This window comes from Falco peregrinus, chromosome 11 (assembly GCF_023634155.1).
Source record: "Falco peregrinus isolate bFalPer1 chromosome 11, bFalPer1.pri, whole genome shotgun sequence".
NCBI classification, from domain to species: Eukaryota; Metazoa; Chordata; class Aves; order Falconiformes; family Falconidae; genus Falco; species Falco peregrinus.
In genome coordinates, this window is record NC_073731.1 from 10,704,547 (window position 1) to 10,730,851 (window position 26,305).

Here is a 26,305-nt window from a genome sequence, read left to right on the forward strand (position 1 = left end):
TCAGAGTTAATATTTAGATCAAGAGCAGAAAAGGGCATCTGATCTGACTGTGTGGAGATGACATTGCATACCAAAACTGAAGGCTGGATGACAAAATGTCAGGCAGGATTGTTTCCTTCATAGCCCAAACTAACAGAAGTTCCTAACAAAAAGAAATAAATACTTCTCTATGAATAGAGGAGGAAAACAGTGTAGTACTCTGAACATTTCCTTCTGTTTATTCAGAATTTGTCTGCTACAGGTGAAGTTGAATTCAGGCCACAATTTAAGAGAGCAGGTAAATTCCCTGCTGCAGTAGTAATTTGTAGACAAAATTAATTTCATTTTCTGCAGTGCATAAGCCTGTGCTACTGCTGAACGTTTGAACAGCTTCAGGAGACATAACTGATATGGAAGATAAAAACTGAATCCAAGATTAAAAAAATACATCTTTGAACTAAAAACTGAATCCAAGATTAAAAAAATATATCTTTGAACTTCTATTATCACATTTGTTGATCATAAACATCTAGCTCCAAAAGAAAAAATAAGCATTTTGGAGTTTCTGTTTGGTTTGCTGGACTGTAGAAGCCGACGATGGGATGGAAAGCCTACCTTAAACTGGTTTACTAGTAAGGAAAAGGTCACACTGGGGCAGTATGTTATTAATCATAGAAATTTCTGCCCTCATGAAAACTTCAGCAGGGAAAAAACTTACCTGTCACAGACAGGAGTAATGACTTACCCTGACCAAGACTGACAGTGCAGCGAGGTGAGCACGAGTCAGCAGTGTGCCCTTGCGGTGGAGGCAGCCAGGTGCGTGCCAGGCTGCATCAGCGGGAGCACAGCCCGCACAGCCGGGGGCAGACACTCACACCACCTCCTCGGCACTGGCCAAACCTCATCTGCGGTGCTTGCACCCAGTTACAGGGTCTCCAGCGAAAGAAGGGTGCTTGAGTAGGAGGCTGGGGAGCACAGTCTACGGGGAGAAGATGTTTTGTTCGGTCTAAAGAAAAGGAAGCAGCAGAAGGGACTTTTACTGATGTCTTCAGCTGTCTCATGCTTGGTTACAGAGATGGAGCTAGGTGCTACTCCAAGGTGCGCATTGGAAGGATGAAAAGCATCAGACATCAGCTGCAGCAAGGAACATTCCGGTTAGATGTTGGGAGATGCTTTGCGAGGGTGGTCAAGCGGAGGGACAGGCTTTCCAGAGAGAGAGTGGAATTCCCATCCTCAGGGTTGTCCCAACTGGACCTGAGCAGCTGATCTAGGATCAGCCCAGCTCTGAGTAGGGGATGGGATCAAGTGGCCTCAAAACATCCATTTGGACTGGAATCTGCAGTTGGCAGGCTCAGGAAGTATAGATCCTCACCAGAATTGATGGAGGGGCTCAGACTTGCCTTGAGAGTTCTGAAATAGCTTGCCCTGGGGAATGCATCCAGAAATTTTACTTAGAAACACTTACCATTCTTGAGAGCAGCTGTGGACTGCATATTACCTGCTAGGCTTTGTTCTACAGTACCTGTTCTAAACATAGCTGGATATCCCAGCCCCACCCCCCACCCCCCCCCCCCCAAAAAAAAAAAAAAAAAAAAAAGCTGTACAGTCACTGCGAAGGGCAAGAATATTCCGATTTTGCAGGGGAGAGCATTTCAGTCTATTTACAAAGCAGCATATGCCAGACTGTACACGATGCATGCTGTTGTGGCCTTGAACACTTTACTATTATGATAAAAAATCCTGTGTAGCTGTTTCAAGAGAAGTCTTCGTATTCTGTCTCAATGTCAGGTGCAGAAATGTTTTGAAAGGAAGCATTTAATATTTCCCTCAGCTATCCAGCAACTTTATGGTGGATTTTTTATTAGTTTAGGAATGTAGATGCCTGTAGATTAGGAAGCTCATAACAGAAATTTAAAGAGCTCAGAGTATACATGGAAGAGCACAGGCTTTGCTTCAGTGTACCAGAGCCCACGTATGTAGTTTGCCTGTTACATGTTCCCCCCTCTTGCTGTGAGTCAACATAGACAAACAAAGGTTCCTAGTATCATTACTGTGGTTTATGTTTGGAAATAAAGTTGTCCTTTCTCAAAGAGATTTGGTGATCCTGTAACACTGTTATGTTGAACATCAAGTTCTTCAGTCAGCATGCTTGCCTTTTAGGATTACTGATCCCCTTCGTGAATGACCAGTCATTTCTGGTGATGGAAAGATGTTAGACTCATTATTGGAATATAATAAGAGACCCTAAGGGCCACCCTGAGTTGTTTTTCACTCTTGCAAAAGCCTTCTGAGACCTGTGCGAAAGTTTCATAAGGGTCTCGTGCTCTATTTTATCTCTTTCTTTATATAAAAGTCAGTTGGAATAAGTAGTTTTTATGAGACATTAATACTTTACCCACTTCTTACTCTGTGGTTGGTTTAGCTTTCTTCTTTCTTATGATGTGGTTGAGACAGCTTGAAAACTTTACTGTATAGAGCTCACCCTGCTGGGACAGTGGTTGGCTCTTCTACTCGACCTTTGAAACAGCCGCCTTCTGAAAAATTATTGTCTATGAAAGACTAACCAAAACGCGTTTTCTTCCATTCTTGCTTTATCCCAGTCAGTATAATATGCTACTAGCAAACTACTTAACTACATCATGGGTGTATAGACTAGTGTTTAAGGGTTAACTAAAAGAAGAAAAATGAAGACATCATGCTTTGGTTTAGTCTGAATTTTGACTACCTCAAACTTGGTAAACTAAATGCCAATTTGCCACTACTTGCCAGTGACCGATTAGTGACTATTCATGTGATAGTGCTTTGTGTTATCTTCTGTTCAGCTGATTCTTGTCGAGGAAGTACACTCGGATGCAATTTTTCTATTGAAGATGAACTTGTGCAGTTTTTTCGCTGAATATTCCAGTTTTCTAGCAGCTGTATAGTGTTCTCAGATACATATTGAACAGTTGGAGTTTTTCTTTGGTGGGTGGTGGTACCTCTGGGGATCTTGACTGAAAAAAGGATTTTGTGTTGTACAAAGCATGATAACCACATGCAGAACAAGTCCCCCTGCACTTGGGAAGCAATTGTGTTTATAAAAATGGTGGTAGGTTGGGAAGTGAAACAGGAGCAAAATAATAGCTTGTCTGAATTACTGAAAGTAGGAATGAGAACTCAGTCCAGTTGAACGTGATGCTAAATTTTGGCTTAAGTCTTCTATCTCTTCTGTCTGTTGGAGCATCCTTTCTATCCAGTTGGTATCTCTTGGTTTGGCTGCTTAGTTACATAAGACTCTCTGTTCTTTTGTTATTTTTTGGTTTTCTTCCCTTTTATTCTTGTGATGCATTTCTCTTTGTATTTATTTGGGGGAGGGAGGTGTTGTTTTTACTAGAAGGGGGGATTTGTGTTTGTTGTTGCTGGTTGTTTGTTGTTGCTGGTTGTTTGTTGTTGCTGGTTGTTTGTTGTTGCTGGTTGTTTGTTGTTGCTGGTTGTTTGTTGTTGCTGGTTGCTTGTTGTTGCTGGTTGCTTGTTATTATTTTAGTCAGCACTCCTCCTTACAACATTGTAACTTGCAGGCCATGAAACAGTATATATTCACACCAAGTATTTTGAAGTCCCTGATTACAAAATTAGGCATTTAAGGCAATTTTTGCTGACTGAAGATCTTTAATCTTCCTAGATAAATAATTTATTTCCAAAGAGAAAAATTCTGTATTTCTTAAACTGTGCCTTTACAGGTTATTTAAGCTTGTCCGTTTTTGTGTCATCTAAGTTTTGCTTGTTTTACAGCATAATAGAAATTGTGGCTACATTATGACATTCAGTTTTGTTTTGGTTTGGGGTGGGTTTTTTTATTTTTTTTTCTGAAATAGTTGGTGTTTAAATGCTATTTTAAAATGCCTTGAAATCTACAACATGATTCAAGAAGATTACATGAGATGAGAGAAGGTCAGCATGTTAAAGGTGATATTTAAAAACCTGCTTCAAGAACACTAGGTGGGTTAAGCATGAGGTTAAGATGAATACTGCAAGTTAAGTATGTGAAAGATTTATTAAACTTAATAGCTTTGCTTCCTTTTAAGCATACATCAAAAGCGTTAATGTGACAGTGGATGGGGAGGGTATGCGTGTAGTAAGAAATATAGAGTAAAACTTCTAACTTTTTTCTGTTGTATTTCAATTATTCTTTCTTTTTATGCTGATGAGGTGCTGAGGGCATGCTTCACAGGTGACAGAGTTGACATACTTGCATCCTATTTTATCATTGTTGACATATCAGTATTAATTAATCTTGTCTTTCCTGCATGCTTGTATTGCAGGGATTCTGGTAAATCTTTGCAAGTCTTGATCCAGATTTCCATGAAAGCATGTATGTATTCTGTGTTGAGAAAATGCATTCATTGCATCAGTTGGAAGAAAGATAGAGGAGAGTTGTATGATTGCTAGCAGTAATACTAAGTCGTATATTATGCAAGTTGGTCTTTTATTGGAAAAAAAATGTGCGTGTTTTGTTGTGCTAATGAACAGTCTCCTTTAAAAACTCACCTCATTAATACTGCCTTCATTAACAATTAACACCTACAACAGCTTTAATTAAAGATCTGTTTTTGAGTATAGAGAAACATTTTTCATTCTTGCTCATTTATGTCTGTTGCTGCTGGTTTACCATGAGGAGTGCTGTTGGCTGAGGTGCACTGTGGGAGGGGGTATTTAAGTGACGTGTGACATAACTCATCTGTGTGATACTTCATTCTCTCTGGTGTCTCTTTCCGGCCAGATGGTGGAAAATAATGAAAAGAGTGTTGTTTGAAGTAGCATCACTCTGCTTTGAGATGCATAAGCATCATTGTCTGTGGTATTTGGTAAAGCTATTTGGTAGCTTTTGCTTTCTGTTGGATGTCAACAGGCTTTCCTGGTTAGCACTGCTCAGGCTTTGCTGACTCCTGTGATACCACTTCTCAGCTTGGACTCTATGAAGGAATATGTTCTCAGCCTTTGGATTTCTTAAATGTATTGTGTTAGTTCATACGAACAGTGCTGTATCTTCGTTATAAGGATCATTGCAGCTTTTGAGATAGAATTTCCTAGTGTTTGCTAGTAACCTCAGCTTTTTTCCTACTATTTTTCATTAGTCTGGTTTGAGCAATAGAATAATTTTGCTGACAACAGCTCTCAACTATAATTCTGGTCTTTTTGCTCGTGGTGCCCCTCAGAGTGTGCTTGTGAGGTGGGACCACTGTCCTTGCGACAGATTCCCTCGGGGCACTCAGTAGTCGCTGTTCAAAACTGCGTTTGTCATCTTCCTCCTGGTAGAGTTTTCCCAGGTTTGCCGAGGAGTCTGTCAGCTCATCAGATACGTCACTGCTGGCTCTCTCCTGTTTTGGAGAGGCTAATACCACTCTTCTGGATTAGGTGCCATTTTATGTACTTGACCAGTTTATTAATAAGGTGGTATGCCTTCTTTCTGATAACTGAACCTTATACTCTCTAAACTAATGTGTTTGCTGCAGACTTACATGTGGGATTAATGTACGTTGATGTGTCTCATCCCTGAGCCATGCACTGTACAGAGTATGATCTGAAAATGGCTTTGGATGTGACTCAATCCCTGTGACCTATGCAAGGAGTGCCATCATGGGAATCTTACTGGATATTATACTGATTTTCTTCACTTACAAAGAGCGACTGTGTCTGCAGTTTCCTGGCCGTAACTTCTGTCACTATCCACAGTGTTCCACAAAGCTATGTAACCTGCATTTTAGTGCTTGTCAATTAAACCTGCATTCGAAGCTTAGTCAAACTGCCCTAAGAAATTACACTAATTCAATATTTCTGCATCTGAAAATAATATTTTGTAGTAAGGTAGATTGTTACACAAAGTGTGTTGCTGTATGTTGTACTGATGGAGATACATCATTGGAAAGACGAAAGGTTAGAAAAGATGTGAAGTAGATAGTTTTGGAGGTTTGCTTTAAAGAGGGCGTAAACAGAAAGTGTGTAACTTAAGAGGAAAGGATAAGGAAGGAAGAAAAAGAAAATCGCAGGTTATAGAATCAGAATAAATCCATGAGCCAGGGTAATTTGTGATACTCTTCTACTTTGACTGCTAAATAAATAAATAAATCCAAACAGTACACTTGGGAAAAAGAGATTGCCATCCTTGCAGTCATGTAGATCATTCCCCTTTAAGCTGCTCTTGGGAACAAGCTTTCTAGCCAGTTAATACACAACTGTAAGCTTCAAATGAGATCAGAAACTGAATCTAATTAAAGAACATTGCAGCCAACAATATTCTGAAATTGAGAGATTATTTTAATGTATTTGGCATAGGATTGTTGGTCTTTTTCCAGACTTGCTGTCTTTTGTTCATGATAAAAGGTGTTGGCATTCCTCCAGCTTGAAATAGAGGGGTCCAAGTTTAATGACTACTGCAGTCAGCAAAATCCTTGTACTAGTGTTAACAGAAGCTTAGTGCTGTGTAAGCTCTGACTTTCTGCTTTTTTGTAGTTCTGATATTTAATTCCCTCTGTGGGATGTTGCTGTTTTGAGGTAGAATAAGGGGTGATGCAGCAGGGTGGTGATATCTGGTAGCATTTAACGTATAATGGATGTGATGCTGTGTTTAACTGATACCGTCTGTTTTGAGCATTTATCTACCTGCATAGCCCTCTGCAGGCACCTGTTCAGTGACTATGTGAGGAATGAAGACTGCGGATATCGCGTATTCCTGAGTTGGTGTTAAAATTAATCTGGCTTTTTACGTTGGGTTTTGTGCGGTGGTATTGCAGAACGGAGCAGCTTGTTTGCCCTTCCCGTACTGTGGTTCCTTGCGGTCTTCAGTCCACTGGAGGACTGCTTATGAATACATGTGTGCACGTGACTTATGTTGCTCCTTTTCTTTTTCCTAAATGCGTAGATATTTCTGGTTTGGATACTGCTGTAGTTTGGAAGCAGGAAGAGTAAGATTATCACATTTCCACTTGTCTGGCTGTCTGTATGTTTCTAATCAGTTCTCCACAACTTTTCTGCAAACAGTTGAACACCTGTTTTCTCAAGCTTAAACTCCTTATGTCTTAGACTAAAACAAAGACGTCCTGTGCTGCTTCTTGACATTTGCTGTTGTTTTTCCCAATAAATAGTATTTTTTGTGTGATTGATAGTTACGAAAAAACAGAAATCCATCCACTCTAGCACTGAAAACAGGTATTGCAAGCAGGAACATGGGATTTAACAAAATGCATTATGTGATGTTTAAGTGCTTTATTTAATTTTATTTTTCCTAGTGCAGGTGTTCTTTGGATTCAAGAAAGCCTATCTCCAGAAAATCGTGGATTTTAAATATTCCATATTTTTACATGGAATATAAGCAATTGCCTCCAGTATAAGAACCAAAGAAAAGAGTGCTTTAATTTCTTTTACAACTGAGTCTTCTGATATACTGCTTATTTGTGCATCTTGCATCTTAAGTGTGAGATGTGGCAGTTAATTAGAAGACTTTGTCTTTTGTTAAAGGATAATGTTTTATGTGGAATATCCACCATTTCTGTATTCAGTGAAATGCTCTTAACTAGAGTTTTGTCAAGTGTCATTTCTTTGCAAAAGTAAATCTAGTAAAATCCTTTATCTACTTTTTCTGGACAACTGAGCTGTTTAGTAAATTCTTTCATGTTGACAATTTTTCTTGTAATAGGAAATGTAGTAAAAATATTGTAGAACATCTTCACTGCAAGGCACCAAGAATTTTTACAAGAATTCACTGTGTCGTATAGATTTAACCCAAAATTATAATGTCCCCTTCTGCTTTGCTGCCATATTTCTGATTACAGCTAGAGCTCTTTTTCCGTTGTCTCAAGCAACACATAGCAATTTTGTTCAGTAAGCTGATGCAGATTTGGTAATTGATGAATTGCAAAGTAAGGCTTGTTAAAATTCATTCTAGGAAGACAAATTTAACAGAAATAGTCATGCTGAAAAGATCTTGGGTAATATGGAAAATCGTTAGAGATACTTTTAGAGAATTTAGAGGGGCTATTTAGAAGAATTTAGGAAGAAGCCAACCCAGAGAAGTCAAGAGAGATGAACCATAGCAGCTGGAGAATGAAAACGTCCCGAAATGCTTGGGCATTGGCCCCTCACCGTTGGAAGTAGTCACCTTCTGTTTGCCTGGAAGAGGGAAACTGCCTCTCTTCATACTTTCTGATAGCTGTATCTTAAGTTAGTAAAGGGAAGAATGAAATGAACAGGGTTGATTTTCCTGATGTTATGCATCTTGAGTGTTTTTGTGGAAGAATTTAAGAAAAATGGTTGAGCTGCTAACAAATAGGCAGTGGTCCTTCGAACATAAGAGCTAGGAAAGCTGCTTTGCATAATGGAGTTCACTTGCCGAAGTATCTTAAGGCATTTAAGTCCTTGTTTTATTGTGCGTGGGTTTAGATTTGGGGGTTTGGGTTGGGGGGTTAGGGTGGGTTTTTTTTACCATTAGTATGTATCAGAGAACTAAGAAAGCAGGTATCTTGAATTTATTTTTATTAACTTAATAAAACACTGAAGGGCAGACAGGAGTCGATTCAGTTTCACTAATAACAAAAAGTTGTGCTCCTTTAAATATCAACCTCCTCACTTCTAAGTTAATTTTTACCCCTTAGTTGCTTTTTTAAAATCTAATTCCGGAAAACTAATTGCTGTTCTTGTTGTTCTGAGTTTTATCCCAGTTGCTAACTTCTTACATATGTGAATTCTCATTTCTTTGTAAAATCATGTATTTATTTTAATTGTAGCTTCCATTTGTTGCAAATGCAAGTGTTTTCTGGGTCCCTGTCACACTGATGTTTTCAGACGTTGGTTAGGAGGCCAATGGTGATTTGAGGCTACTACTTCAGGTGTGATTGTGTGGTAGAGCATGTCGTTTGGTTCTCCGTAAGTCCAGAGGTGTTTGCCCTTTGAGGGGTGTAAGTTGCATGCCCAAATCCAAATCCTTTCTCTCTGTCACACCAAGGTGTGTGTCGCAGTACCTCTCCTTCAGTGAATGCTTGTGATTATTTCTCCAGATGTCAGCTAGCTTATGTTTTTCGTAAGCTATATTGAGCAGAATTGTTCCAAATATTTGTGCTTTGTCATCATTCTGGTACGCATTCAGCAGTAGCTTTGGTTTGCAGCTGCTTCTATCTTTGTCATAAAGAATACTTTCTGCTTTAGGTACGTTTACTACTGGTGTACAATTTTGTAAGTCCTTGAAGTGTATGCAGTTTATACCTGTTGCGCATTTAGCATTTTCATTTTTGGGGTACTTCCAAAATGTTTTGGCATTCTTTTAAAGTCTTGGCTCTGTAGTTGAGACCACCTCATTACTGTTTACATACTCTTTCTTTCTTTGGAGATTTCAGTTGATTTGCCATTATAAAGATTGAGCAATAGTAGGAGTTGTATCATTCATCCAGAATAATATGCTCTTTTATATAAAGAAATTGCAGGGTACAATGTTATTCCAGTCACGACAGCACTGAAAACACTGGAGTTTGGTTTGATTAGGTTTTGGTGGTTTTGGCTGTGGATTTTGTTTATGTTTTTGTTGTTGTTGGTTTGGGGTTTTTGTGGGCGTTTTTGACGGGTTTTTTCGTGTTTGGTTTTTTGGGTTTTTTTTACAATGGAGGTAACAGATTTTTTTTTTTTTTTTTTTTTTTTACAATGGACTACACATAGTTTCCTGCTCATCTCTCCACTTCTGAAGGATTTTCAATACTGAAGTGTAAAGGTGCTTTATTGCTATTGAAAGCAGTGCAGTTTCCCAGTGGCAGTGGATCCTGTCCCTGGGGTGGCACACCTCTCCCTGCCCACAGGGCAGCGGGCTGGGCTCCTGGCCTCTGCCTGTACAGTTCCATCAGGAAGCTGACGTTATCCATTCTAGGTTTTGGTTAACTTGTTGGTGTCAAGCTGTTAATTTATATTTTAAAATGTTAATGCATATCCATTGTAAGGAGGTTTTAAGTGAAATGGAGGAAAAGGAAAACTACCTTTCAGTTTCCCAGACTTGAACTGTTTCTAAGTATAATGGAGAAATACTTTGAGCTGGGAGGTCTGAACCCAAATGCAGCTACTGCCGCAAACAGTATTTGTTTCACAGAACTTGCATCTGCGTGTAGATGCAGGGAGTGATGAATACTCGTTGATTCCGTTAAAACCCTTTCTTTTGTAGACAAGGGTTTGGCTTAAAGCCTGATTGCACTTGTGCTGTGTGTTTGGTTTTGAATTACCATCTTTCTTTTTAATATTTTCAGTATTGAAAAAGAAAAAAAGTTGAGGAGGTGGATTTATAATGTCCTAATAGCTTTGCTATCCAAATGGGATGGTTGTCTTTCTTGGCCTTAGCCATCTTGAGTGGCGTAATCCTCATTCCTGGTTATTTGGTACTTGAAATGAAAAAACTTTGGCAAATCTGTAGTGAATACCGTGTTGCGAAGATGTATATTGACAAGTGTGTATTTAGTAAAACTTGTATCTGTGACTGTTTTTTAACCCAGGTTAGTCGCCGACTGTTCCTGTTGTATCACAAGAAGATTAGGCTGTAGTATGGGTGGGACAGATTGCTCCACTGTGTAGTATGTGAAATCCAGAGTGCCAGAATGCTGGAAGGCAAAGCAAAACTTGTTTAAAAAACAGAATGGATTTTAAATAAAGTTCAGTTTTAGGTAAAAGGTCAGGCTCTAGTTCTTTTTTTTTTTTTTTTTTTTTTATTTCTAGCAGTTCATCCGTATACAGTAATGTGCATATTGTATGTGTAAGGTAATCTCATTTTTTAATCTACTATAACTGTCCTTTTGATTCTTGAAAATCCTTTTGGGTATTTTGCATTCTGATATCGATCCCTGTCTGTCTGAGTGCTTCAGCTGGGTAATCATTTTTCTTGTTTATCCCTAATCCTTTTAATATTTCCTTCCTGCCACTGTATAACGGTACAGTATGCCTATTGTTTAGTATGTGTTTCGTGATGACTGTAAGACTGTACAGTAAAAGTGGCTGTATTTTAGCCTAGATTTCACAAAACCGGTTTACAGTGAAACAAAAATGCAAAGCTGAACAACACGTGTCTTGAAAGCATGTATGTTGACCTGAGTGGATCACTTTGCTTAGTCATACAAAATGTTCATCTTTATGAACCACGTTCTATTTTGAACCGCTCTGAAAAAGGAAATAGGGAGCTAGCTATTTCAAAATGCTTCTTATTCTGTATTCTTCTTAGGGACCTAACAGGAAAAAAAAAAAAAAGGATTTTATTCTCTCTGTCCCTGTTTGTGTATATACGTATGTATATGTATATCCATATGTGTACATATTAAAAACTTGTTTTTAAAGGAGCAGCTGTAGAACAGTTTAAGTGTCTCGGTGGAAGCATTCGGACCTGAGCCTCCGATAGTCTGTCTTCAGCCTTCTCCTTGGATGAAAACATTCTGTCCTCGTTACTATGGTGACTGAGTAAAGGCATCTCTGGTCATACAAAGTTTTGACAAAATGATAAAAAATCCCTCCCTGAAAAGGTTTCCAGAAAAGCACGCATCAGTTTTCTTTCACCTGAAGAATGAGGAGAAGACCCTCCCACCCCCATCGGGGCTTTTCTTCTCTCTTTCTCCCACACTAGGTTATATCTCAGGATCCGTTTGCTGTGCTAACCAATGCTTTAACTGTTCTGCTTTTCTCATTAACTAAACTTGGCGTATACTTTCTCTGCGTGTCAAAGCAGAGCGTGCAAACGTAATGAAGGAAAAGAATTTGATACAGAGGTGAAGGCAAAGTTTTCAGTTCTTCTTCAGGAATCATTTGTATTTCCATACTGCTTTGGTACTAGCCAAGAGGGGTGGTGGTGGTGTATGCTTAGTTGGGTTTTGTTACAGCTGCTCTAGTTTATCAAAACAAAAAACCCCTGAGATCCAGACTTCTATATTCAGTGACTGTCTTAATAAAAACATCTCTAGCTAGTAGCCAGTTTTAGTGAGTATCATCTAAACCTTTCAGGAAGCTGAAGAAGCTACCTTCTTTCAGAGAACGCATTGGTTGTAGCACAAAGACTTTGATAACTTGCTGTTTTACCTCCACTTCCCTGTAATAACTTGGTAAGGTCATGGGAAACATAATTTAAAAAATACAGAGTACCTTTTGATATGGAGAAACTTTGTGAAGTTTTCTTTTGGCTTTATGGCTGGTGCTTTGTGACAGACTCTTTCTAGATGGCAAAGAAAAAAGAACAAATCCACATCTTGGTTTCTTCTCTTTATCCTAGCCTTTGAAGATTGCTCTCTTCCCCTTCATGCACTCCTTAATACCTACGCTGTGGTTGCAGTGAAGGGTCAGTTTGAATGCTGTTAAGCCTTGACTTCTGAGATGCTACAACTTCCCTGCGTGCCTCCGAGATGAAAATCTGATGACAATGAGAAGTGGCTTTGAGACATCCTGGATTCTAAATGAGCAATCCCCATTTTAATGCTAAAGCACACAGTACATTGTAACTTACTGAGCTGTTATTTTTCAGTTACACATTGTAACGGGTGGTTCAGTTATTCTTGGTAATTGTAGGGTGTCCTCCATCAGGAGTGTAGTTATGGCAGGGGGGTTTTGCAGGCTAGTTGCAAAGTAACAGCAAGAAAGCCTGAACCTCCGGACCTATAGAAAGTAGAATTTGTCTTGAAATGCAAATCTGTGCAAGTCTGATACCAGTAGTAATTTATACCTAGAAATAGCACTGTCTCTGGTAAACTGAATAATTTTACATTAAAAGGCCTGTGAGGCTGCCTTTTATAGGAGAGATGAAGTGTGTTTCCAAGGACAAGAGTCTTATTTTGAATTAATAAAAATGTCAGTTTTCCTGTTTGGATAGTGTTCGGTTTATTAGAAATGTTATCTTTCCAGATACACCTCTGAATTTCTTGAGAAGATTGACTGGCTTAGAATAGAGTTTGTAAAAGCTTCATTGATCCAGACTCTTCCTTTATCTGTGTAGAGATTCTTTGTTGGCTCAGGCTGGTGAGATGTCAGCAGTACCAGAGCACTTCCAGCTTCAATGGTGTTTGATGAAAGACTATAAAGGGAATGTGTCCCACAGAGAAACCTCATCAGCAAACCGAGAGTCGCTGTTCTTTGTGTAGTCATTTGAAATGCTGCTTTTTTGCACATAAAGGCGTTCGCAGCTAACTAAGTTTTTCTTAGTGGGTTGTAGGTTATCTGTTCAGACTTAATTTAGGAGAAGTTTGATGGATGCATCTTTGACAAGTAATTGTTCTCCTTGTTAATGGTTTCTGGTTTTTTTAAGGGAGAGGCTGAAATGTGATTGTGTATGCTTTTTCCATTAACTGTCTGATTCTGTGAAAATCAAACAGCAAAAGTGTATACAACTCCTCACTTCATTAAATTAATTGGTGAGCTGTATAAGCAATTTCTTGCCTTGCTGAAACAGTCAACTTATTAAATGAGACCTATCAGCTACTTCAATGGTAGAGGTAGAACAATATATGATAAAAATGCATTTTAATTAGTGTGATAAGTGTCCTGAATAAAAACTCTTAATTCCAAAACCAGACTTCTGCTTTAAGAAATAGTTTTACTGTCTTTCTACGTACAGTTAAGGCTGTATGAAATTGTTCTTGTAAGGGGATCTACATTATGGGTTAGGAGAATATGATGCGTGTGTATCTTCTTGTTGTGTAATCTGTGTGTAAAGATGCTTTCTTATTCAGGAATAAGTATCTTCAGTATTTTATGCGTTAATTTATTTCACAGTAAGTCACATATATAGCTCTTCCTTTCCTTGAAAATCTGATTTTTTTAGGTTAGATACACCACTTTGAAAAATGAAATTCCCCTGTTTCTGGGCACAAAATAGTAATTGTTTATGTTCTATTTATTATCAAAACTAAGATAATAAAATGGATTTTTAAGTCCTGATACCTTGTTTGACTTTGAAGATATTGGTTAGGAAGATCCTGATTTGTGTAATGGACAATAGCTTAGAACAACATCTAGGAGACAGGTCAGTGCTTTATAGTGTCTGTGTGTGTTTGACAGAGAAGCCGTAGCTGCTATTGTGAATCTGCCTTGGTCAATTGAGAAGCTACTTTGAAATAGTTCGCGTTTGGTGTGTGCAAGGGGTAAAGTAGCAAAAACATTGCTGGTGAGTGATTTCACAGTTGTTTTCTGTGGAGTGCAGCTTGCCATTGCCCTACCTTTCTGTCTTTTGAGGTAGTCTGTTGTGGTTTTAATTATTCTGCTCTGACGTGTTTTCTTATGTGTTCCATTTGTAAGGGATAGAAGTTTGTTAATAAAGGAAAAAAAAAGCTATTAAATTATTCCTTTTGTTTGATGAAATCTTAAATAGCTGTATGTAATGGAATTAAATCAGGAATCCTGCTAAAGCAGTGACACTTACAGCTGGTTTAACGTTTGTAATTTATTTTGAGAACAAACTCAATTTTGATGCCTTCTTCGACCAGGTAATGAAAAGGTAAATAAGTTCAGTACAATGAATTGTAGAAAAATGTCTCATATACAAACCTTTATAAACAGAGGAGATGGGTATGCTTGCCATTTGCTGAGATAACAAGAAGGAAAACCTTGAAACTTTTCTGAATGGTTGCTTAAAAGTAATGCTTTTATTCAGGCTTGGTATCAAAATGAGGAGCCCTCATCAGCTTTTACTGAACTGCGGTAAAACAGGACTCCGAGCTTCGTATATTGCAGTGAGTGCTGGGCTGAGGATGAAGTTATGCTAGCATGGTGCTAGCTGGTTGGAAGTTTTAACTAAAATATAGTGATGTTACACTGGGAGCTTCTGGATTTTTCTGTTTTAGATAGATTATTTTCAGAAGTATGAACTAGGGACTCTACAAGAAAACACTTTAAATACTGCCAGTCACGTAGCATTTCAGTCACTTGCTCCTTTCTATAAAAGGAAGACCACACCAAAACTGAGAACCAAATCATGACATACTCTGCAAAAAATGTCTTTACCTGCCCTTGGTTCTGTTGTGCGCTGGAGTTAGGGAAGCTGAAGGACTTCTGTTCTTCAACAACATCTGTCTGTTGGCTTGACATAGCTTGGGTTAATATATTTGACTTTCCTCTTGCTCGGTTGTGTTTGTATACTGGGGAGGGAATGGTTTACCATGTGCGTAGTTTGAGATCATAATTTGGAAGCACAATATTTACAGAAGTAGTAGGAGGAAGGGGGCGGTTGGCTGCTTAATTTTTCAGGACTATGAAGTACAAAGATAACTAATGCTGTGCTAAAAAGAAAACCTTAGGTAATTTCTAAATATCTAGTGGTGTTGTGTAACCAGGTGTTAAAACATAAACACGTACTTGCAAGGTGGTGGTTGGTTGTGTTTAAACCATTTCCTCTGAAAGCTGCGCTGGTTTTATTTAATGGTAGAGTCCTATTGTATGCTGTTACAGTTAACTACGCTGAGCACAGTAATGTGGAAAAGATTATAGAGGATGATGACTGGAACACTGAATGTTTAGTATAAAAATACTCATTACAGTTCTCTGTTTTGAATTTCTCTTTCTTCAGCTGCCTTTGATGCTCCTTACATGCTGATAGTGACATATCCTTGTTTTCTTCATATTTTTGCTAGATCCTCTAATCAGCTCCAACAGTAGGCTTTGCATTGGTCTTAAAAATATTTAGAGTTCTGAATAGTCTGAATCCCAACACTTTGACGTGTGTTTCTGACAAACCTTGCATTTCTGAAAGTTGTATGTATGTAAATGCAATAAAGTAAAAATAGTAGGTAAACTTTTAGAAATGTGTAATAAAAAGCCTCTTCACAAGAAAGACTGCATGAGGATGGAATTACCTGTGAGTGGTGTAAATCAGAAAATCACTGCGCGCATAACGCTAGGGCAAAAAAAGTCATAACTGTGAATTTAAGGGTCCAACATGGGTATGAACATCAGGGGCTTCTGCTGCACTACTGTTGTGTCACTTCTCTAGGCATAACTAAACAACATGCAGTGTAAAATGAAAAGATTTTTAAAAGCGAAAATGTCAAGCCTTTTATTATATCCATAAACTAAGGAATATCAATAAAATAGTGAAACTAGTATGTTATCTATTATTTATACAACATCCCACAGTGAACCTCTATAACCAGTAATGTTCAGTCTGAACAATGTGTTTAATAAAGCAATAAGAACTTAAATATAAGGATAGGTTTTTTAAAAAATTGGTCTTACAAATGTTGTTTAGAATTCTAGGTAAAATACATGTCTAGCTTAGGCTATTTTAAAGATTGATGGAAATAGTGGGGGTTTTAAATGTAAGAAAAAAGTTGTGACACTATCTATTATCACATTTAAGTTAGTAATCTCTCTTGCTTGTAAGAAAAAATATAAAGTACTTGTACGTGAAGGAAATACATGTAATTATTTTGTTATTCTGTGTTGCTATATTTGGTGACTAAAATTGAGGCAAATGTTTATATTCATGTTTTCCTTTTGCAATTACTAATGCTAAGACCTAGATTAATATTTTTCTAAGCACTTACGTGTCTAGGCATTATATCCCTCTAAGTTTCATTTAAACTTAAGCACAGTTAGTAAATCAACCATGTAGACAAGCAATACTGCTTTGATTTTTCAATATGACCTAGAATGCCAAAGAATATGCTACAATTAAGTGTAAAAATGATCCTCTGGAAAAAAGTACTGCTGTTATTGACATTCAGTGCATGTTTGGAAGCAGAATTACACATTTGTTGCTTTTTGTTTAAGAAAACTCAAACATAATATCCAGTAATATTGGTAACTCTAAAAACAGTGAGTTACTAAAATTTTGGAGAAAGTATTCTTGACTTTTTATCAAAAATGCTCATATTTGTTACATCTTAGTCATTGAAATTATCGCTAGAGATTTCATTTTTAAAATCACATTGGCTTAAACATCAGATTTATAAACTTAGTGTTGTTTTTACTTGTTTCTACTATTCTGCATCTAAGTAATGACAACAATCAAAGCAGTGGATACATTTTGTTGGTGTAATAGTGACATTTGTAGTAGAAGCATCTAGTTTAAAAAGTTGCAAATAACCAAGGAGTGGTACAAACAGTTATAAATTCAGATCTTGGATTTCTATTGTTGAGGGGGCGGGGGGGGGGGGGGGGGGGGGGGGGGTGTCAAGCCTGGGAAGTCTCCCTGAGTTGCCTCCAAGCACTTCACTATGTCCCATTGGCCTAAACATAGTGCTCTTCTGAGTGTCTGGAATCCACTTGGTTTTTAACTGCGTTCAGGTATATTGAGCAAAGTGAGACCCTCTTGGATACACGCAAGTTTCTCACCATTTGCATTACAGAGTAAATCAGTCACAGTAACAGTCTGATTTTTTCCCAGTATGTCTTTGTCATTGAAGAGTATGGCAGAATATTTTTGCCGGAATTAAGATTTGGGGTTTTTGAGAATGGAGGACCCTGACTTCTTTTCCAAGTTCTGGCAGAGTGTTACCCAGTTGTCCACGAACCTTCTTCTGTGTCTTAATTCTGTCATTGTCTTATCTCGTTGTTTGTCCAGCTTGTCACAGTTCCCACCAACCTGTTGACCTTGCTCCTCAATATTCTGTTCCTTCCCGCTGTGTGCCTGTAGCCAGTGCCTCAAACCTCTAGTGCCTGTAGGCAGTGCCAGGCAAACCTCTCCTCTTTTGCTGTTTAGGCCACTGAAGTATATAGAAACACGTTTAGTGTGTGAGCATTGGGAGCACGTACTGGACAAATCCTCCTCTGCTAATGCATGGCCTGTCCGAATAGGTTAGCTGTTGAACATCTAACCAGCTTTTTGAAGATGTAACATTTCAGTTCGGGTCAATCAAGTTTAATAAATCAACCCATTGAAATCAGTTGCTCCTAAGGAAAGTTGTAGGAAACTGAAGGTATAGGTGTGAGCGTCAGGGCTGTGCATGATGTGACAAGGTGTTTCTTAATGGCATGGCCAAATGTGGAGCTCTGCAGCCGTTTCTGAGCCTGTGTGGCTCAGCAGTCAGGCACATTGCACAAACTAGAATTTTTGTAAAATGTTTTGTAACGCACCTGCCCTCTTGTAAATAAGATTTTTTTTTAAGCATACTCCGTAATTTTTGCTAATGAGTTCAGCAGCAGCAGTTTGCTTTTCTTTTATTGTTTTGGGGGGAGGAGGAAGATGGGGAACTTCATCTGAGCTCATCTTCACACCTTCAGTACGGTGTTTTACTGACCTATATGGCATGCTAATTTTTCTCTCCCTTTCAGAAGAGAAACCTGATTGCTCCAAGGCCCGCTGTGAGGTCCAGTTTTCTCCTCGCTGTCCAGAAGATTCCATCTTGATTGAAGGTTACGCTCCTCCTGGTGAATGCTGCCCACTCCCGAGCCGATGTGTGTGTAATCCTGCAGGCTGCTTGAGGAAGGTTTGCCAGCCTGGCTATTTGAATATATTGGTTTCTAAGGCATCAGGAAAGCCTGGGGAATGCTGTGATCTCTATGAATGTAAACCAGGTAAAAGTAGATGCTTTTTTTCCCCCCCGTTTTTCAATTTTTTCTAATTGTCTGAAAAGCACAACCACCTATATAATTGCATGTAATAAAGCCTATACAGCCTCTGATTTTTTCTGATTCTTCTTCAAAATTAAAATTGTTATATGTGGGCAATACACATTAAAAAAAAAAAGATAAGTATTATGATAAATTTTACTTCTTCTTTTTTTCAGTTAATTTAAACGGAGCAACAAAGGAAAACTAGCCTAGTGAGAATGTTGCATTTCTGTGGATGCTACTAGTGAAAGTGACATACTTTATATACTGATCAGATTATACTAAGTTTTTTTGTAGTAAGAAAGTGTTGTGCGTAGACAGGGAGTTAAGGTTTCTGTCTGAATATTTCTCTAGATTACAAAGTGATGACCCTTAAAAACTGGAGAGCAAAAGGATTGTGGAGGAGCATATTGAAAGACTTTACAACATTTTCAGTATTTGCCCATTTTCCATTTCACGAGAACACAAATCACCCTTTCTTGGGATTTATTTTTCTCTGTGAAGTGTAAGATGTAATTCACTCTTCTTTTTGATCCAGGCTTTGGTAAAAATGAATAATAAAAATAGAGGGATGAAAGCAGGCATATAAAATTGAATAATCCAAAATCTTAAATGCAAACAGTATGTTTAAGCTGTGCTTTTCCTTAGCTTGTTTAACATTTTCTTAAATCTTCCACAGAAGACGATTGTGCAGTCGTTGTGTCTTCTAGTGCTTCCCTTTGCGTTTTTTCCCATTATCCAATGCAAATCTGTCTGTGTGGAAATTCAGGCAAACTTTCATTCTCTGTCCTGAATAGTTGGTGAACAACTGTTTTTCTCTGGAACGTTTTGTCAACATTAATCTTCTTTTACCTAGAATTAGCTATAATTTCTTATGGCATAGTTTCCATTGGCTCCTTCCTTGTTATGTTGCCCCCTCTGTATAGTTTTCTTAAGTCTATCCACATGTCTTTAAAATGTGGTGTCCAAAAGCAGAGTACTATTTTGGGTGATCTTCATCAGCACTAAATACAGTAGAATAATCACTTTGTCTTTCATGCAGAATTCTAAATAAGAGATGACTCTTTTGCAAGAGTTATATTTAATTTGTGAAATGCTGTGATCCCAAGATCTTTCTGTAGCATGACTGCTACTGAACCACTGTGTGTGTACATTTTAGTTCTTTATATTTATACTGCAAGTATGCCTTTTCTGAATGTTATCTTGCTGACTTTTGATTATTTCTTTATTTCTTAAAATAAATGTTAGCTCTTATCATGTCCTTCCAACTGTTATTTGCATTCCCATCTTGTAGTTTGCAAATAACTCCATCCAGACTTACCTTTGTATGTTACTTCTTGAAGGGTGTTTTCAGCTTGTTAGTATTACAGAATCTTCACATTGAATATGTCATTATTTATTGCATTTGTGGATTTATACATAACTGCACATTGTTTTTTAAAACAGTTTGTATTTTTTGTTGTAGGGAGTTCAGGGGTGAAGGTACATGGGACTGGACAAATGAGGATGCATGTTAGGAGGGTAGAAGAGCAAGCAGAGTCTTTGAAGAGACTTGGGAAGGAGCTTAATGGGATTTAAGAGGAGTGTAGAAATTTGCGACAGGGACTAGAAACTGAGAGGCTAAGGGAAAGCAGAGAGTTCTCCCTCACTTGGGAGACAACGAGCGTGTGTTTCTTAGGCAGTGGCTAAGAGGCTGAGGAGTGTAGGTGGGTACTTCTGTGCATCCCTGCAGTGACAGCGGATGAAAGATGTAATGGCTAAACTACAAACCACAGAGTGAGTGGGGCCCCTGCTTCTTGCAGTGTTTTGGCTTTAGGGGGAAAAGGAGGAGTGCTATTAGTGTGGAAATATACAGAGTGCTATTAGGAAGAACAAGCCAACACAAGACTGGAAGACAGGGACAGGAGTAGGTGAATGTTGGCAGATCTTATTAGACTACAAATTACTTGCCACAGAAGGCTTTTTTTATTTTTTTAAAACTGCAAATCTTTGCAAATATGAACTTTTTTCAGTTTTGAGAGGAACTTTATTTTCAGAGTGTAGACTGTACTTGTATAGACAAAATAATTGGTATTTGATATATGAAGGAGATTATAAACTGAAAAACCACTGAAAACTTTTTTTTAAATGTTTTTCTTTCTTGTAGAAAGTTTTAGGGATTTAATTTTTAAATATGCAAATCAGCATTAACCTTGCTGTTTTGTTCCATTTAAACTGTTCCGTCATGTTCACCACTGTGGTTTTAAAAAAAGTCTTTGTTTAAGAACAGGCAGTGGAGTGTCTTGTTTTATTAGGATTGTATATTCATAGGCTTACAGAATAACGTAGGTTGGAAGACCAGATGACTCTGGAGGCAACCTAATCCATCCTGCTACTCCTGCACTGTTTTATGCCATTTATTCTCTATGTGTATATATACTTGTACTACTGTATATGCAGTAGCATATGTTATATGTATGTATGAAGAGATGCATGTGGTTCTGTTGAAGTCGTGGTCATAAAGTGAAGTCAGCTAATGCTCTTTACGTGGCAGGAATATTTATTCAGCCCATCATAAGCCTGGTAATAAACCTTGTGTCTTCAGAGTTTTACTTGGTGTCCTGAAGAATTGTAGGAAAGGAGTTGGAGAGGAGCTGAACTAGCAGTGCTCTGTTACATGCTTCCTCTGTTTTTAATGCCATGTTGGTAAAAAAAATGGGACCATGGACAGTGTAAGGCCTGGTAGGTGGGTGTTCATGCAGACCTTCTTATGGGGCCAATGTCTCTAGTTTTACTGAATAGTATCTATGTGTCTATGTAGTTTACGCATCAGAGAAAACTGTTTTCCATACTTTGCCACAGACCTAAAAACTTTAGTTCTATGAGTGCTGCTACCAGAATGTGCATCCTGCACCTTCATGGCTGCTTAACCGGCCTCTGCAGGGGTTTGGCACCAGCAAGGGCTTTCTGGTGGAAGCAGACTGCCAGGAGCTGGGAGGACTGCTTCCCATGGTAGCACTGCTGCCTTATGCTATATAAAGGTTTTGTGCAATTAAAGCATAAATTGTGTTTATTTCTGTTCCTTAAATAAGATGCCACTGCTTTCCAGCTTACAGTGGCATTTGAGTTTGGAGTCTTCTGCTGAGAACTGCGTATGTTCAAATACTGGGACTGGCAACGGAGTTACTGAAGGGAAAACAGGAAATGCTTCTATACCACTAAATATTAGAATAAAAATAAAATCCTTCATTTTGAGATCCACTTCCTCTTATACCTCATTTACTTTAGGAATACAATGATTAAAGGAATCAGCATTCAGATAAAATGAACAGTGAAGAAACTTAGTAGCTTAATCAGAACTGTCTGTTAACCTCCAGATTAATTTGTCTGAAGTGTTCTTACCCATTGCTCCACCAAGCACCTCCGCGCCGTTGTGGTGCCTACAGAGAACAGCTATGTTATGTCCCTTTTGTTTTGCTATGGTTGCTAAGCTCAGAGGTGAGAAAACACTGGTCTGGTGCCATAAGCAACCTACTTTGTTCCTACAAGCTGTGTAAAACTGGCCATTCGTGAGCAGTGAGCTTACTGCATGAGCCCTGAGTTTAGCTGGAAGCTGGGAGTTACGGTTCTGAAAAAGCATGCTCAAAAATACGTTTAGTTTTTTCTTAAAGATGGTTTGAAGGAACAGTCTTGAATGGAGCTGCATAATGTCTTGAGAGTAAAAATAAAAATAACCTGACACAAGATTTGTATGAGTATATGGGCCTCTTTTGCTGAGAAGCTAAAACAGTGTGAGCAGTGATGCTTTTAAAATCCTGTTTATTTAAAGACAGAGTCAAACTCTAAAAGGTATTTTGCTGAAATTGTGATAGGAGCTGTAGCTGCTACTTCTGAATAGAGGTAAATAGTTTACTTTGGTGGTCACCCAATAGATGTTTGTTGTACTTCTATTGGTGACTTTGCTGTTGTTGTGCTATCTGGTGAGCTGGGAAGTGTCATCTCTCAGTTCCTGACATCCTTGGGAAGGCGTTGGGAAGTGTCTGTCATGGTAAACAGAACCTCTGCTGAAAAGACCGCTCATTTGTCATTCTTCTGGCAGTCCTTCTGTCAGACCTTTCGTTCACGCACCTTCTGCAGCATCCCTGCACGGTCTGAAAATTACTCTTACTCAAGTGGAGGGGTTTTCTTCTGGTACCGAATCTTGGTTGAAACACAATAGTGAAGAGTATGTTATTGTTTGGCTTATTTCTTTGGGGAATTCTGTGCAGTCAGGGCTTGATGGAAAGTCTGACATCAGCAGCGAAATTTAGTAGGTAGTATGTGATGATACACGAAGTAACTTGTGCTCCACCCTGGTACAGCTTCAGTGTTGAAAATCAGGGCTGGATTTTTTGCAGTCTTGCACTAAGGACAAGGGTCAGCAAAATCAAGTGTTCATACATAGTTGAGAGAAATAGAATTACAATTATATTTTTTTTCTGTTGCTTACAGAAATAGTACATGTGTTGTTTTATTGGATGCTTTGTTAGAAGCTGGTGTGGAAGGAACTTCAGAGAGAAGATGAGATTGGGAAAGGACTGGAGAAGAATTACAGACATGTTTTCAATGGACTTGGAGAAATGGCTTTTAAGTTGACAATGATGGTGAGGGAGGAGAAGAAAAATCAGTAAATACAGCTGTTGATGCTGGGAAGTACCTGTGATAGGAGAGTTAGGGGAGTGATTCAGACAGTGATAGAAATGCATTGAAAGTCAAGGAACTCTATCTGTTCTGGCTGTATTTAACATGTTCTGAAGTGTGAAGGAATGTAAAAAGGATGATGCATTGCCATGGAGAGATATTTTCATGTTTTCTTTCTCCTTCTCCCAGAGCAGAAAGTGTAACTACCATTATCAGATACCGTCAGGTTGCATTGTGTTATTCATGCAGGACCAGCTGAAATGCATCTGACCTGAAAGGAAGGGTTACGTGATGCTTCTTAGCTGCTGTAGAAGCAGACTCTGGACCCTCAGAAAGGTGACTTCTGGAAAAATGTTAAATCTTTCTTATGCTGGGTCACTCTGTTGCATCAGAGATGCAAATATTGCCTTAATCCTGGACCTTTAGATGCAAGGTAGCTATTTAGATCTTGCCCCTAAATTGCACATTCTATATGTTGAAAAGCCAGTGTAATAATACTTGTGTCAACATTCTACTATAAAGTTATTTTCACCTAGGTGTTGACAGTTTCATGATCAAAGACCTTCGGTTCTGCAGTCTACAGAGTAGATTGCACAGTATTGCAGCTACCTCAGGGTCTGCAACCATGGTAGGGTTTGTGCTACATTCCTGTAGAAAAATTAGTAACTCTCAGATGTTACTGTATACAAATTCAGTGCGTAAGAAAATTCCTGTAAGCAAGGGTTGGTTTGGGTGCATCTTCACTGATAGGAAATTGCAAAATGTTTATGCGTTCGCGAAGATATCTAGTTGTCAAACTATATATTTGCAGTTTAAAGCTTCTAGGATAGGAAAAATTAATTTTCTTTAGACAAGTTTTTTATTATTATTCATAATAAAATATATAATAACAGCTTATAATAAACCTGTTCATGAAAAGTATACTTTGTAGTCATTGGTATCAAAGTAAGATGTGAAAACAAAACCGGTAGTTCAGCAGCAAATGTTTGCAGTCATTATTTTATAGGGCAGTAGTACAGCTGATCTGGGGGGCATCTTTCTAAGTAATGAAGAATCCAATTATGGACTGCTACGTAACCTTACAACATCTTCAGCTTATCTGGAAGTTTGGCTCAATACTTCTTCCATTTTGAGAAACCTATTTAAATCTGAAAAAAAGTAGGATTTTTTTTTTTTCCTTCTTCAAGTATCTTTCCACACAGAAGAGAGATGAGAGATGAAAGGTGGAGAAGTCTGGGACTGCTCAATCTGGAGAAGAGGAAGCTCAGGGGAGATCTCAACAATGCATATAAAAACCTGAAGGGAGGGGGCAAAGACAAAGCCAGGCTCTTCTCAGTGAGGCACTGTGGCAGGACCAGAGGCAATGGCCACACACTGAAACAACGGAGGTTCCCTCTGAATGTCAGGAAACACTTCTTCACCTTGAGGGTGACTGAGCACTGGCACAGGTTGCCTGGAGAGGTTGTGGAGTCTTGTGGTGCCCATCCTTGGAGGTATTCAGAAGTGATCTTGTCACGGTCCTGGGCAGCCAGAGCTCTGTGGCCTGGCTGAGGGAAGGGGGTTGAGCCAGATGAGTCCTAGAGGTCCTGTCCCACCTCCGCTGTTCTGTGATTAATCTAATAGTGTAATAATGAAGATCTCCCAGTGTGGAGAAAAGCCTGAGGTGGGATATGAGTGTGGATTATGAAATTCTGTGGGTGGTGGATAAGCTGAGTACGTACCGTTTGTTTACCAAGTCCTGCTAACCCTCACAAGAGTTGGAGGTACTAGTAAGGGATCAGTATAAAATAAATTAAACCGGATAAATTAGATCAAATGGGGGAACCACTGAGTGACCACAGGCACTTAATTACATTAAAATTTTCTATTTGAATGCTCTCGATTTGGGGTTTGCTGGAAATTTTCCTTAGGTTTGTACTGTTTTAATAAAGAGACCGTTTGGGGTGGTTTTCAGTGTTAGTGAGCCATGGACTAGCAAGCTATAACCACCGGAAAGAATCTGAACTATTTGGGAAGAAAAAGCACCCTAGCTGAGACTTGGTGGCATCATTAGGGAGTGTTTCGTTGTCATTACGGGTGTATGGAAAGATGGACACATAAATAGCTGTGCAGTAGCAGCTTGCTGGTGAAATTCAGCTGGTTTTTCCCCGACTGCTTACCTGGGAAGAGGCAGAGGGGGCCTTGAATCCAGGGCGGCAGCAAGGTTATTGGTTTGGATTCAGGAAACTGGACATTGGTGGTTGCTTGGCCCAATAGAATTGTGCAGATTGTATTGGTTGTGTGAACCAGACTGGTAAGCTCATAATCCTCAATGCCTGTGATGATAAGGGAGGAACTAGATATGTATTTCTTACAGAAGAGCTGTTTCAAGCGTGTTATTTGTTAATAAAATGGAACATAGAAGTCTGGGTTTTATTTAAGGCGAAATATTATGAAATTAAGTATTCCTGTCTTAAAGGCAAATAGGTATCTTTGTGTGTTTATGAAAATGTATGAAAGTTAATTTGATAATTGCCATTTTTGAGATGAACAACTGGAATCTTTCCATTTGAGTTTAGTAACTTTCTTTATTGCTCCACAAAATGGACTTTTAATTAAATTTGTGCTTTTCTCAACAAGAACCTCTTGAACTTGTCAGGTTGTTCTGATATAGCAGATGGCTCAGTTTTCCAAATAATGGGAAAAAGGCAGATTCTGAACATACAAGCGTAATGGAGGATGACACTCACGTACTCATGGACTTTGAAAGTTGATGGTCTTGAAGACAAAACTACTGGTCCTAACCTTGATGAGCTGCAAACTGGTTTCATTTGAACTTGTGATTTTATGTCAGTGCTTAATGAGATCTGCCAAACAGGTGTAATTCTGAGACTCATGTCTCATTATGACAGATTGAGTTATTATTGCTGTGTACCTCTGAGGATCAAGCCTGAAAAATGTATGACTCGAAGGCAGAAAACAGTACTTTGAAAAGTACGGGCTTTTACAAGAAGTGTCTGTAGCATTGCCAAGCTGCTTTGGCGCTGCAGTAAGCAGTCATGATAATGTCAATACCGAAGTGAAGTTGAATCGGTAATCAGTGATAACCATACTGTATAATTTTCAGTCTGATAACATTCTGCTCATCCTGCCTACTCAGTTAGTAGGT

General features: G+C 38.6%; 1 protein-coding gene across 2 annotated transcripts in view; it reads left to right on the top strand.

Annotated features, from left to right (window-relative positions):
• CRIM1 (cysteine rich transmembrane BMP regulator 1) overlaps positions 1 to 26,305 on the top strand; it is a 188,329-nt gene that overhangs the window by 69,433 nt on the left and 92,591 nt on the right. The window contains exon 3 of one of the 2 annotated variants that reach the window (XM_055816288.1): positions 18,220 to 18,462. The exons of the other annotated variant lie outside the window; for it this stretch is intronic. Coding sequence (XP_055672263.1) covers positions 18,220 to 18,462 — 243 coding nt within the window. The remainder of the gene's footprint in view (positions 1 to 18,219; positions 18,463 to 26,305) is intronic. 2 annotated transcript variants of the gene reach the window in all.